Source organism: Scyliorhinus canicula, chromosome 12 (assembly GCF_902713615.1).
Source record: "Scyliorhinus canicula chromosome 12, sScyCan1.1, whole genome shotgun sequence".
Lineage (NCBI taxonomy): Eukaryota > Metazoa > Chordata > Chondrichthyes > Carcharhiniformes > Scyliorhinidae > Scyliorhinus > Scyliorhinus canicula.
Window position 1 is genome coordinate 102,066,354 of NC_052157.1, and position 14,534 is coordinate 102,080,887.

Below are 14,534 nucleotides of genomic sequence, written 5' to 3' on the forward strand. Positions count from 1 at the left end.
CAACCCCACATTCCCACCTACCCCCGATAACTTTTCACCCCCTTGTCACCCTGTGATACCGTCAATTCACTGTGAGACCGTGAGAACGAGTGAACATTCGGCTTTAATATCCATGAACCCGCCTGCCAGAGTCGGCTGTACAGATGAGTGCCACCCACAGGTGGCCGGACTATATATGGCCCCGGTGAGGGCGGAGCCCACCGGGGTCCAGTACAATACCTGGAAGTAGCCCGTATCATCACTTCCAGGTTATGGGTCACATTATTATACAGGCAGTACAGACAGCTCATGCATTAGGTGAAGTACATTCACCCCCTGTTAAAAAAAATCAAGTCCAACGGGGGTGACGTGGGGTCATTAGAGATTCAGTCTGTCTGGAGGCCGGATCGATCTTTTAGACCTCCTCAGCTCTGGCGATGCAGCGGGCACGGTTGTTGCAGATGGTGACTCCGGGGCGTCGTGTCTGGAGCTTGAGCCTCAGTCCGGCGTGTTGGAGACGGTTGCGGGGTGGGGGTAGGCAAGGGGGTGGCGGGTGGCGGCAGTGCCGGCGCGGGCCAAGACAGGAGACACAGGGGCGCAGGAGGTGGCTGTAGGCAGTGGGGAGGGGGGCGCGTTGACAGGGGAACCAGCTGGCGCTGGATCTCATAGGGAGACCGTATCGTGCTGTCCATTCTGGTGTGCGATGTAGGCGTACTGGGGGTTGGCGTGCAGCAGCTGGACTCCCTCGACCAGTTGGTCGGTCTTATGGCTCCCCATGTGCCTCCAGAGAAGGACAGGTCCCGGAGTTATCAGCCAAGGTGGAAGCGAGACCCCGGAGATGGACTTCCTAGGGAAGAGAAACAAGCGGTCGTGAGGGGTCCCGTTCGTGGCTGTGCAGAGGAGTGATCTAATGGAATGAAGGGCGTCGGGGAGGACCTCCTGCCAGCGGGGGGTCGGGAGACTTCTAGACCAGAGGGCCAAAAGGACGGCCTTCCATACCGTCGCGTTCACCCTCTCCACCTGCCCGTTTCCCTGCTGGTTATAGCTCATAGTCCTGCTCAAGGCGATGCCTTTGCTGAGCAGGTACTGACGCAGCTCATCGCTCATGAACGACGTGCCCCGGTCGCTGTGGATGAAGGCAGGGAAACCGAACAGTGTGAAGATGCTGTGCAGTGCCTTTATAACCGTGGCCGAGGTCATGTCGGGGCAGGGGACTGCGTAGGGGAAGCGGGAGTACTTGTCGACGACGGTTAGAAAGTATATATTACGATTGGTGGAGGGGAGGTGCCCTTTGATGTCCACGCTCAGGCGTTCAAAGGGCCGGGAGGCCTTTACCAGGCGGGCCTTGTCTGGCCGGTAGAAGTGCAGTTTGCACTCCGCGCAGACCTGGTAGTCCCTGGTCATGACCTCCTCAGTGGAGAAGGGAAGATTGTGGGCCTTAATAAAGTGGGCAAGCCGGGTGACCTCCGGGTGACAGAGGTTATTGTGGATAGCCCGAAGTTGGTCATCTTGCGCGCTGGCGCATGTGTCGCAGGACAGGGCATCTGGGGGTTCGTTGAGCTTCCCAGGATGAAACTTGATATCGTAATTGTAGGTGGAAAGTTCGATCCACCACCTCAAGATTTTGTCATTTTTTATTTTGCCCCGTTGTGCGTTGACAAACACGAAGGCGACCGATCGCTGGTCGGTGACGAGGGTGAACCTCCTACTGGCTAGGTAGTGCCTCCAGTGCTTCCTTCTCGACTGAGGAGTGTCGGATCACGGAAGCGTGGAGGGATCGAGAAAAGAATGTTACTGGCCTGCCGGCATGGTTGAGCGTGGCGGCCAGTGTGACATCTGACGTATCGCTCTCTACCTGAAAGGGGACGGACTCGTCCACCGTGTGCATAGCGGCCTTGGTGATGTCGGCCTAGTAAGCCACTCAGTTAAGGACAATTAGGGATGGGCATTAAATGCTGGCCTTGCCAGTGATGTGCACATCTCATGAAAGAATAAAAAAAAAACCATAGTATCAATTTAGGGCGGCACGGTAGCACAGTGGTTAGTCTCAGGTTCGAGTCCCGGCTTGGGTCACTGTCTATGCGGAGTCTGCACATTCCCCCCGTGACTGCGTGGGTTTCCTCCAGGTACTCCGGTTTCCTTCCACAGTCCAAAGATGTGTGGGTTAGGTGGATTGGCCATGCTAAATTGGCCCAGTAGTGTCCAAAAGTTAGTTGTGGTTACTGGGTTGTGGGGACAGGGTAGAGGTATGGGCTTAGGTAGGGAGCTCTTTCGAGGGCCGGTGTAGACTCGATGGGCTGAATGTCCTCCTTTTGCACTGTAAATTCTATGATTCTAAGAATATTGGAAAATCAGCACTGGTTACATTGACCATAGACAGTCAATGCTTTCATCGTTAATTCCACACCATGTCAGGTTGTTATGTGTTCTCTCTATCCACAGATGCTGTCAGACCTGCTGAAATTGCCCGGTATTTTCTGTTTTTGTTCCTGTTGTACTTTCATTGCAGCTTTCACTGTGACCCTGACTGGAATGGTGTATCAGAGAGGGAGCTCTGATAGCCCTGCATTCCTGACAGTGACAATGGCGGCTTGAGACAGTTTGGAGTGATTTCTATCACACCATTAGCTGATCAACCGGTTTGTGAATTATTCTGTGGTGCCTCGAGATAGACACCGGAGGTCTCCAGTAATTAACAGAGGGGTTTATCGATGAAAGGCAAAGGCATTTAAGTAACAGGTACAGAACTCAATATAACAGGTCTTTACACTTCAGTTCTGGGGTTCATACTGCCCAGAGTCCTGCTCCTAGTGCCCCGCGCAAACTTCCCATTGGCTGGGGTTCGTGTGCTCCTGCGCGATTGGCCCCAAACCACTCACGTGATCTGTGGAGCTCGCCCCCCCCCCCCCCTTAAAGGGGCTACGCTACCACATCCCTCCCCATATCAGTGCCCTAACACACCACCCCAAAACCACTTTCAAACATTAAAATGGTTAATAGGGGCAACCAAGGAAAGATACCAAGTCCGTCAAAACGTCAATCGTTCTGGAGGCCTCTGGGTCCTCCCAGACCTCCATAGCTCACCACAGGCTCGGCCTTTTTTTGGGCTATTGTGCGGTCCGCAATCAATGCGTCCTCAAGAGGAATGACTCCGTCGACAGGTGAACTAGCCTCACTGGCGTCGACAGACGATGCAGGTCGAGTATAAACAGGAGCACCTAGCTCCCCTTGGCTGGACTGAGTTACAGGAGCATTCACGATGCTCGCTGGACTTGTCGACTCCACGTTGGGAGTCACCAGCCCTTGACTCTTCAGGTGGTCAACGTGCTTTTTGACGGTCTTCCCGTTAACATATTTGGGCAGCACGGTAGCACAGTGGTTAGCACAATTGCTTCACAGCTCCAGGGTCCCAGGTTTGATTCCCGCTTGGGTCACTGTCTGTGCGGAGTCTGCACATTCTCCCCGTGTGTGCGTTGGTTTCCTCCGGGTGCTCCGGTTTCCTCCCACAGTCCAAAGATGTGCAGGTTAGGTGGATTGGCCATGATAAATTGCCCTTAGTATCCAAAATTGGCCTTAGTGTTGGGTGGGGTTGCTGGGTTATAGGGATAGGGTAGAGGTGTGGACTTGGGTAGGGTGCTCTTTCCAAGAACCGGTGCAGATTCGATGAGCCGAATGGCCTCCTTCTGTACTGTAAATTCTATGATGAGAAGACACTGGCCCTGACTGAGTCGCAACCTGTCCTTACCAAGGCAACAAAGCTTTGGACAAAAATCGGGTCACCCACCTGGAATGACCTGTCACCTCTCTGCTCTGACCTCTTCTGGGAGGCCGGATGTGCCTCCATCACCCTCGCCAAAATTTGGAAAAACGAGATCCAATCGGGTCCTCAACCAACGGCCCATGAGCAGCTCAGCTGGTGTCCCCACCGTGTTGAATGAGGGGTTGAGTCCAACAACAAATAATTGGCCAGCATCTGCTTAAGTGGTTTGTTGGATCGCTTTTTCATGATATCCTTGAAGGTTTGAACAGCGCTGTCAGCCAGACCGTTTGACGCTGGGTGGTAGGGATCTTTCCTTGTGTGTTGTATGCCATATGCTCGCACAAAACACTGGAAATCATCGGTGGTACAGGGATTGCCATTGTCCGAAACAATTGACTCGGGAAGCCTATGAATGGCAAACACTCCGGGCATGGCATCTACCGTGGCCACCCTGGTTGTGGTCCCCATCTCTTGAGCCAGTAGCCACTTATAGTGGCCATTGACCAGCACCAAAAACATCTTGCCCGCATAATCAACAGGGATCATGGTCCACGGGTTCATTCCCAGCCCTAGGAAAGGTGGAAAGAGCAAAAGGGAAGATTGTGAAAGGCTAAAGGCGATGGTGAAGGGACAAGCCAAGAAATAAAATTTTGAGAGGAGGTGTAAATAACAACAGCAATATTATTACCAAGAATCTCCAACCCAAATGATATGGGACAATGATTACCGTCTGAAATTGTGTTGAACTCATTGTTGAGCCCAGTGGCTATAATTATGGTGAATCAAAAGACGAGTGGCTCGTGTTTGTGTTGAGCCTCATTGTTACAGTGAAGGAGCCAGAGGAAAGAAGTCAGAAAGGGGGCGGACAATTGAAATGATAGATAACGGGGTCACGCCTGCGGAATGAACAGAGCTATTCCTGCAGAGTGGTCATCCAACTTGCTTTTGGTCTCTGCAATGCTGAGCAAACCACACTGCGAGCAGTAAATGCATCATATTCATAGAATCCCTACAGTGCAGAAAGAGGCCATTTGGCCTATCGCTCTGCACCGACCCTCTGAAAGAGCACCCAATCCAGGCCCAATCCCCCACCCTATTCCTATAACCCCAACCTAGGGCAATTTAGCACGGCCAATCCACCTAACCTGAACATCTTTGGACTATGGGAGGAAACCCATCCAGCCAAGGGAGAATGGGCAAACTCCACAGAGACAATCACCCCAGGTTGGAATTGAACCCAGGTCTGTGGCGCGGTGAGGCAGTAGTGCTAACCACTGCACAGCCAAGCAAATTGTGTCAGCAAATTACTGTTTCACCCGGAAGGAATGTTTGGGGCCTTGTTTAGTCAGAAGGGAGGAGATAAAAGGGCAGTTGTTGTTGCTCCTTGCGCGGAAAGATGCTGAGGGATAGGGGAGGGGATATTTGGAGTGATCACATTAGTGATTGGAAACCTAGGCCAGTGAGTGGGCTGCATGATTGCAATTTGTGCCCACTTCATCTCAGTGGGCACAAATTGAAATGGGGCTCTTCGTTAACCATGACCCCCTGAATAAGATTAAATGCATTTTATACACACTGAATATTTTGCAACAAGTTATAGAAAATGCTTCATCATTTATAAATTAATAGAACTGTCATGAACTTCAAATGGTAAAAACAAAACAAATATTTACACTTTGGACACGGAGGGGTGCATGGCTGTCACAGTGAGAAATCAGCACACACCTCACTTCATTTGCTTTATACGTGGATCGCTTCAGTCATACCAGTAGGAAAAAAAATGGTGCAGATGGAAATGTAGCAACCCCGCACGTGGGCAACGGCCAAAAAAGTGTCTGGTGGGCCGCACCCAGAACCCCGATGAGCCGTGTGTGCCCCCTGGGCCACTGGTTGCCCACTGCTGGATTAAAGAGTGGACTCGGATTTTGCAATGAGAATGGTCCCTTGAGAGGGATGGGGAAGATGTGTCTGGTGGTGCAGGCAGCAAGCTGGAGATGATGGGTTGAATACAGAGGCTGGTGGAGTGGAGGGTGAGGACAAGGAGTCATGTAACTGAGTGACCTTCAGTGGTGTATTCGCCATCGGTGCATGGGCAAGGAATAAATTAAATGTGCCGGATGATTCTATGATGTGAAATGGTACACTGTCAGCTGGGTCAGGCTATTGAAATCCAGCTCCCAGCAGCCAGACCGGAATCAGTGACTTTGCCACTGAGATGATGCACTTGTGCAATGCTGCTCGCCTAAATATATTCAAGGTGACCCGTTGACAAGCTCGCTCTATGTTGGGTTCTTAGAAACCCACTGGCAGTGATGCTGCCCAAAGGATGAGAGAGCACTATTATGCTCTCAAAACCTCAAAACAGCAGAGAATTTAGAAGTATGTTTTTAATTACACTGAGCCACTTCTGACATGAATGTGGATGTCAGGAGCTGGAGGCTGATTGGTATCTTCACGGGCCAACAGAGCTTGTATGCTTAATTATTCTGCTCGTTGGTGTCTAACTCGGTAAAATCATAAACCCCAGGGTAATTAGAATAATATATGTGTCTGGTTTTGCTTCCTCCCAAAGATATCGTACAAGGCTTTGGAAAATGTGTTGCACATTTCTTGTAGCTTTGACAGCATTGCATTGATTGAAATTGCAAAACAAAGGTACAGCCAGTGAATAATATGTAATTACTCATAATTACGTGGAGTTGCACTGTTGCTCGGTGTTCTCATTTTTTAAAACCTAGACTTTACAACACAGTGTACACATTAATACCTTCCACTTGCAGAGCCCATTGTGTTAATCTAGTTTGCTATTCAGTTCCCACATTTCATTTTCCCATTAAACCCTCCAGAGTCATTGGATTGTTCCATTCGAGTGTGCCTGTCTGTACTTCTCTGTTATTCCGTCTGCAGATTTTTTTTCTTCCTATTAATGACTCACTTTATCCAGAGTTTCCAGTGTGTAAGCTATATTCGTTCAGTAGAGTTTCTCCCGGGATGGGGTAATGTTTCTCTGTGTGATGTCTAATTAATATCATGGATTGCCCTTGAGCAATGTTCCGTTTTACAAGCAGGAGGAGAGAGATTTTAAATGAACAAACTCAGGCACAAACTGACAGGATTGAATCAACCTCTTGTTTTATACACCGATTGATTTTGCTCTGTTAACATGCCGATCAATTTCACTCTCCATTTACACCCTGATTAATTTCACACTCTATTTACACATCAATCAATTTCATTCTGTTTAATAATAATCTTTATTAGTGTCACAAGTAGGCCTACATTAACACTGCAATAGTTACTGTGAAAATCCACTAGTCGCCACACTCCGGCACCTGTTCGGGTACATAGAGGAAGAATTCAGAATGTCCAATTCACCTAACAAGCATATCTTTTTGGACTTGTGGGAGGAAATCGGAGCCCCTAGAGGAAACCCATGCAGACACTGGGAGAACGTGCAGACTCCGCACAGACAATGACCCAAGCCAGGAATCGATTCTGAGTTCCTGGTGCTGTGAAGCAACAGTGCTAATCACTGATACACCAATCAATTTAACACTGTTCACACACTGATCAATTTCACTCTGTTTACACACCGATCGATTTCACTCTCTGCATACACACTGATCAATTTTACTCTCAGTTTACACACCGATCGATTTTGCTCCCTGATCACACACCGATCAATTTCACTCTCTGTTTACACCGATTGATTTCACCCTCTGTTTCCACACCGATTAATTTCACTGTTTCCACATGGATCAATTTTGCTCCCTGTTCACACACCGATCAATTTCACTCTCTGTTTACACATTGATTAATTTCACTCACCTTTTACACACTGATTGATTTCACTCTCAGTTTACACACTGATCGATTTCACTCGCTGTTTACACACTGATCGATTTCACTCTCAGTTTACACACCAATCAATTTCACTGTTTCCACATGGATCAGTTTCGCTCCCTGTTCACACACGGATCAATTTCACTCTCTGTTTACACACTGATCAATTTCACTCGCTGTTTACACACTGATCGATTTCACTCTCTATTTACACACCGATCAATTTCACTCGCTGTTTACACACTGATCGATTTTGCTCCCTGTTCACACACCAATCAATTTCACCCTGGCCTAGATCTCTGTCTCAGGCCCCTGCCGCCTCCGGGGGCAGCCACCGGGGATACCCCTGACTCCACTGGGACCCTGGCCCGTGATGTCCTCGCAACACCCGCACCTCACATCACCAGCCCCCCACACCCGGCCCAGCCCAAACCTCACACCCTGCAGACAGGGGGTCAAGGCAGTTCAGAACGTTGGTGAACGTGTTTATTGGTGACCGTGTTATGTACATCTGTGCCCTCGCCCCTAACTCTATCCTATGTGCTGCACCCGTGCCAATTTAACTGGGGTCTAACCTTCTAACCTTGTGTGCCCTAACGTTCTATCTAGGTGGGTCCACCAGGTGGTACATCAGAAGTGAAATGAAATGAAAATCGCTTATTGTCACAAGTAGGCTTCAAATGAAGTTACTGTGAAAAGTCCCTAGTCGCCACATTCCGGCATCTTTTCGGGGAGGCTGGTATGGGAATTGAGCCGTGCTGCTGACCTACCTTGGCCTGCTTTCAAAGCCAGCGATTTAGCCCTGTGCTAAACCAGTGGAGGTGGCCTGCTGTGTAGCGTGCCCTCTGACCTACCTCCCCTTTGGCAGCTGTCCTCTGAAGTGACCAAATGGGCCTGCCAGTCTTCCAAGTATCCCAGCTGGCGTGGCACCGCCCTGTTCTGCCCTCTGCCCATCGGACGCGCCAGGGACAGGTGGGGATGATTCAGAGGTGCTGTGGTGCGCCAGCGGCCCCCTGCAGGTGTTACCGGCACAGGCCCCATCACCTCCTCCTTCCTTGGGGGGAGGGGCGGGGGGTGGCTTTCTAAGCAAACTCCAGGGGTTTCACTGTTAACTGGCGCTGCCAGTCCTGGAGGCCCGCTCTCGTCTCAACCAGGACTTCAGTGCTCGCGACCATGGAGCACAGGGACTGTGCCATCTCCCCCTCGATCTGGGCCACCTCCCTCTGGGACTGGGCCATGTCCCTTTGGGACTGAGTCACCTCGCTCTGGGCCTGGGCCACGTCACTCAGCTATCATGCAAGGTTCCTCTGTGACTATCTCAGGTCAGCCAGTGCCAGGCCAATGCTTTCGGCCTCTGTGGCCATGGTCCGTTGTAAGTGGGCCACATTCTGGAGCGCCGCAGCAACGTCCAGGAGGCCCTGTGACATGGCCGCCCTGTCCTGGGCCTTGGCCACCGCCCGCACAGAGTGCCGAATGCCTTAGACATTCTGACCCATTGGCATTACCTGCAAGACAGCTGGATGCGGGCAACACAGGGGTCCCTGGCTGATTTGTGTGTGGCACTCGGCCATGGAGGGCAGTGCGAGTGTTGGCATGTGGTGTAGGGTGGGTTGTGAGGGGGCTGCTGACGGGCAGAGTGTGGCCGCCTTCTTGGGAGGGGGTGGGGGTTGAGGGCGTGAGCTTTGTGGAACAGGGGTGGGGCCGGGGGCATGGAGGTGGTGACCCACCATGTTTGGCTTGGGGGTTTGCCCACCCTAACCCAGCACTGCCTACTGATCCACCTGGTGGGGCCACAAGGAAATAAAATGAAAATCGCTTATTGTCACAAGTACGTTTCAAATGAAGTTACTGTGAAAAGCCCCTAGTCGCCACATTCCGGCACCTGTTCGGGGAGGCTGGTACGGGAAGGGCCGGCTCAAGGCACCGGCAACTCGGGCAGTCGCCCGGGGCGCCATGTGCTAGGGGGCGCCAGAGACTCGGGTCCCGCGCATGCGCAGTTGGGCCGGCGCCTCCCCCAGGGCGCCCCCCCCCTCGGTCCGCCCCCCCCCCTCGGTCCGCCCCCCCCCCTCGGTATGCCCCCCCCCTCGGCCCGCCCCCCCCCCCCCTCGGTCCGCCCCCCCCCCCCTCGGTTCGCCCCCCCCCTCGCCCCCCCCTTCTAATGAGGAGCATCGATAAGGTAGATAGTCATCATCTTTTCCCAAAGGTAAAGGAGTCTAGAATTAGAGGACATAGGTTTAAGGTGAGAGGGGAGAGATACTGTTATGGGCCAGGGCTTAGAGAATACCAAAGTGTATAATGGAGTTCACCTGACCCACAACGTTTAATAGATTTTGGTTATGGGGAGCACAAGGGTTAACTTTACAGGTGTGATGCAACAGAGATCCAAAGTACTTTTAAAACAAAACAATGTTTATTCTATGAATCCAGGTAACATGTTATAAAAACACAGTAAACATCTAAGCAACCAGCAACTCAAATACTCACCCCAACGAATACAGTACTCTATAAGTAACCCTTAATCTGTCCTCGCAACAGCCATAAGATAAATACTCTCTTTAACAAAGACAGCAGGTTTAAATTATCTACTGAGAGCAGTTATCACTTTTAATTTAGCAAGCAATCTGAAGACATTCTTTTTCATGAAGCGAGAGATCAAAATTACATCTTGTTTGGTTGGATGCAGCTCCAACTCTGAAAACAAAACTAAAACACAGACACACACCAGCTTTTTGCTCAAAGCGAAAGTAAAAAGCCACAGACCAAAACTCAGCTCCACCCCCCACTCTGACATCACTGCAGCTATTTGTTAAACACCCATTTCTTAAAGGTACTCTTACATGACAATACAAAAGAGACCACAGGGGAATTTATTTCACACAGAGGGTGGTGAGCATCTGGACCGAGCTGCCAGAGGCAGTGGTAGAGATGGGTACAATTTTTACCTTTAAAAAACAGTTAGACAGTTACAAGGGCAGGGTGGGTATAGAGGATATGGGCAAAATGTGGGCAAGTGGGACTAACTTAGCAACTGGGCGACATGGAAAAGCTGGGCTGAAGGGCCTGTTTCTGTGCTGTAAACATCGATGACTCTCTGACTCTATAAGCTGTTCAGCTGATTTGTTCACCTTTCCACCAACACTGCTCTTCTGTCTGCAGACATATATTTTAACTGAACTGCAGAGAGAACAAACTGCTTGACTTCTGTTCATAGCTCCAGCTGGAACTCCACTGATCTGCTTTCTGCAAAATGTCTGATGCCATAGCTCCACCCAGTAACAACACCATCTCACCACGCTGAAATCTAATTAACTCCACAGGGAATCCCCTTAATCCAAACAAAACTGCATTCACCCAAGCTTTTTGCGATGGCTTAATTGCACCCCAGGCTCCCAAACACTTAGTTGTCTTTCAAACCGGGATTTATTTTTAGACATGACTGCAGCAGTCAAGCACACGCCAACCCTGACTGCACCAAATAACTATAACACAATATCGCTGACATTTCTCCACTCATCATACATGGAAACATAGAAACATAGAAGATAGGAGCAGGAGGAGGCCATTCAGCCCTTCGAGAATGCAGCACGGTAGCCTGGTGGTTAGCATAAATGCTTCACAGCTCCAGGGTCCCAGGTTCGATTACCGGCTGGGTCACTGTCTGTGCGGAGTCTGCACGTCCTCCCCCTGTGTGCGTGGGTTTCCTCCGGGTGCTCCGGTTTCCTCCCACAGTCCAAAGATGTGCGGGTTAGGTGGATTGGCCATGCTAAATTGCCCGTAGTGTCCTTAAAAGTAAGGTTAATGGGGGGGTTGTTGGGTTACGGGTATAGGGTGGATACGTGGGTTTGAGTAGGGTGATCATTGCTCGGCACAACATTGAGGGCCGAAGGGCCTGTTCTGTGCTGTACTGTTCTATGTTCTATGTTCTATGAGACTGCTCTACCATTCGTCACGATCATGGCTGATCATCCAACTCAATAGCCTAATCCTGCTTTTTCCCCATAACCCTTGATCCCATTTGCCTCAAGTGCCATTTGTAGATGCCTCTTGAATATATTCAATGTCTTAGCCTCAACTACTTCCTGTGGTAATTAATTCCACAGGCTCACCACTCTTTGTGTGAAGAAATGTCTCCTTATCTCTGTCCAAACTGGTTTACCCTGAATCCTCAGACTGTGACCCCTGGTTCTGGGACAACCCATCATTGGCAACATCTTCCCTGCATCTACCCTGTCTAGACCTGTTAGAATTTTTATAAGTTTCTATGAAACCCCCCCTCATTCTTCTGAACTCCAGCGAACATAATCCTAACCTAGTCAAACTCTCCTTGAACGTCAGTCCCGCCATCCCTGGAATCGGTCTGGTAAACCTTCGCTGCTCTCCCTCGAGAGCAAGAACATCCTTCCTCAGAGAAGGAGATCAAAGCTGCACACAATATTCAAGGTGTGGCCTCACCAAGGCCCTGTACAATTGCAGCAACACATCCCTGTTTCTATACTCGAAGCCCCTCGCAATGAAGGCCAACATACCATTAGCCTTCTTTACTGCCTGCTGCACCTGCATGCTTACCTTCAGTGACTGGTGCACAAGGACACCCAGGTCCTGCTGCACATTCCCGTCTCCCAATTTACAGCCATTCAGGTAGTATTCTGCCTTCCTGTTTTTGCTTCCAAAATGAATAACCTCACATTGATCCAAATTTGGTATCTGCAAACTTTTGAGATGTTACATTTTGTCCTCTTGTCCAAATCATTAATATATATTGTGAGTAGCTGGGGTCCCAGCACCGATCCCTGTGGTACTGCAGTTACTGCCTGCCAATTTGAAAAGGACACGTTAATTCCTACACTTTGTTTCCTCTCTGTCAACCAGTTTTCTATCCACCTCAACACATTTCCCCCAATCCCATGTGCTTTAATCTTACACTATAATCTCTTATGCGGGACTTTGTCAAACGCTTTCTGAAAGTCCAAATATACCACATCGACTGGCTCCCCCTTGTCAACTCTACTACTTCAAAGAATTGCAACAGATTTGTCAAGCATGATTTCCCCTTCATAAATCCATGCTGACTCTGTCCGATCCTGCCACTGCTTTCTAAATGTTCCGCAATAAAGTCCTTGACAATGGATTGGAGAATTAGGCCCACTACCGACACTTTCCCCACTGCCAATGCTTGTAAAGGAAATGTTCTTGAAATGCGTGGGCTGTGAAGTGCTTCTAATCTTTCATTTACAGGAATGGGCAGTCATTTGTATTCCTTAACTCTGATTAATATCCCCAAGTTTTCACAAAGACACAAGTAGACAAAACAAGGATACAACCTAATTGGCAAGAAGAACAAAGAGGGCATAAGGAGACTTTTTGATTGAACACAGCAAGTTGTCATGTTGGGGATTGCAGTCTGAAGACTGGTGAAACTTCCAAAATAAATACTTGTCACATACTTTGAGGAAGAGTGGGCGAGGGTGACTGATTGGATAGTTGTTTTCAAATGGTCCACCCCAATGATTTATTATTCCATTTTCACTCTCTGGATGAGATGATGTTGAATTAGTTATTATAAAATGTACAAATCTCCAGATTGTTTCTGACACTAATGATTGGCTCTTGATTACAGATCTTTAGGATATCGGAAATCCCCTCACCAAAGTGGCTCTCAAAGCTTTCTCCACCCATCCATATATTTGACGATGTCAATTTCAGACCCGGAAACAGACTGTGGGGAAGGAGGTCTCGAGGTGGATAAAGTGGCAGAGCTACAACAGGAACACCTGGCCCAGCAAGTTGCTGCCGTGCAGGTGTCTGAGGGACCGTCTTTTGGGAATTTAGGAAGGGGATGCCAGAGCACTGCAGCCAAGGCCACAGGCCAATCAAAGGATGGAGGGGACAGTCACACGAATGGTGTAAGCGAAGACTATGCCCAAACCTACAGGAATGTGAGCATCGTGACAAAGAAAATTGCCTCAAGGCCCAAACTTTCTAGCAGGAAGCTGTCCCTTCAAGAACGCTGCTCAGGAAACACTATCTCAGAGAGCGGTGCTCTGCCAAGCTATGGCGCCTATGCAACGGGGCCATTACCATCTGCAAGACGGCCTACTATTGAGTCAAGCCGGATCAACTCCCAGGTGAATTATCTGTTTAATTTATGGCGAGACCTCTGAAAGAGACACAAAATATTTTAAAAATAACTAGAGTTTTGTGAAACAGAATTCAGTTTCTATTGGTAAGGAGTTATTCTTTAAATATCCTTCTTTTGTTTGGTGATAGGTTGTCATGCAGCATTTCAAATGGTTGTCTTTTGATTTGAAGAAGTGAAGCCTGTCTGGCTGCGCAGAAAGAGCGAAAATAATACCTACGTTGTGGGAACATTTTTGCATTGGTCATAAATGGAGTTTTAACTCTTTTTAATACTTCTTTTAAATGGCACCCAGTGTTTCATGGCAAGATGCACAATTGTGATATCTTGAGCTTTGTCCTTACCAGTGTGGTCACACACAGTCAGATCTAGTAGAGGTTCAGTGCTTTCGGCAGGTCAAAGTTTAATGCCTTTGCAGAATAAAGTCTGAATCAGTGTTTAACACAAGTGCTGACCTATTTGAAATAGAAGATAACACTGCTTCTAAAACACTGGAGTGGAGATGCCGGTGTTGGACTGGGGTGAGCACAGTAAGAAGTCTTACAACACCAGGTTAAAGTCCAACAGATTTATTTGGAATCACTAGCCTTTGGAGCGTAGCTCCTTCATCAGGTTGACTCACCTGATGAAGGAGCTACGCTCTGAAAGCTAGTGATTCCAAATAAACCTGTTGGACTTTAACCTGGTGTTTTAAAACATTGGACAGAGGAATGTCACACTTATACCTAGTCTTAGAGCAGCGAGGTGATTTTGTGCCTTGCTGCTAGTTGCAACACATCAGTGCTGAACTGGGCACACTGGGATAGATATTCCCTC

At 49.1% G+C, this 14,534-nt stretch overlaps 1 protein-coding gene across 1 annotated transcript in view; it reads left to right on the plus strand.

Annotated features, from left to right (window-relative positions):
- The window catches only part of camkk1a (calcium/calmodulin-dependent protein kinase kinase 1, alpha a), a 123,257-nt gene that overhangs the window by 20,272 nt on the left and 88,451 nt on the right, over positions 1-14,534 (plus strand). The window contains exon 2 of the mRNA XM_038813088.1: positions 13,200-13,707. Within this exon, the coding sequence (XP_038669016.1) occupies positions 13,200-13,707 (508 nt within the window). The remainder of the gene's footprint in view (positions 1-13,199; positions 13,708-14,534) is intronic.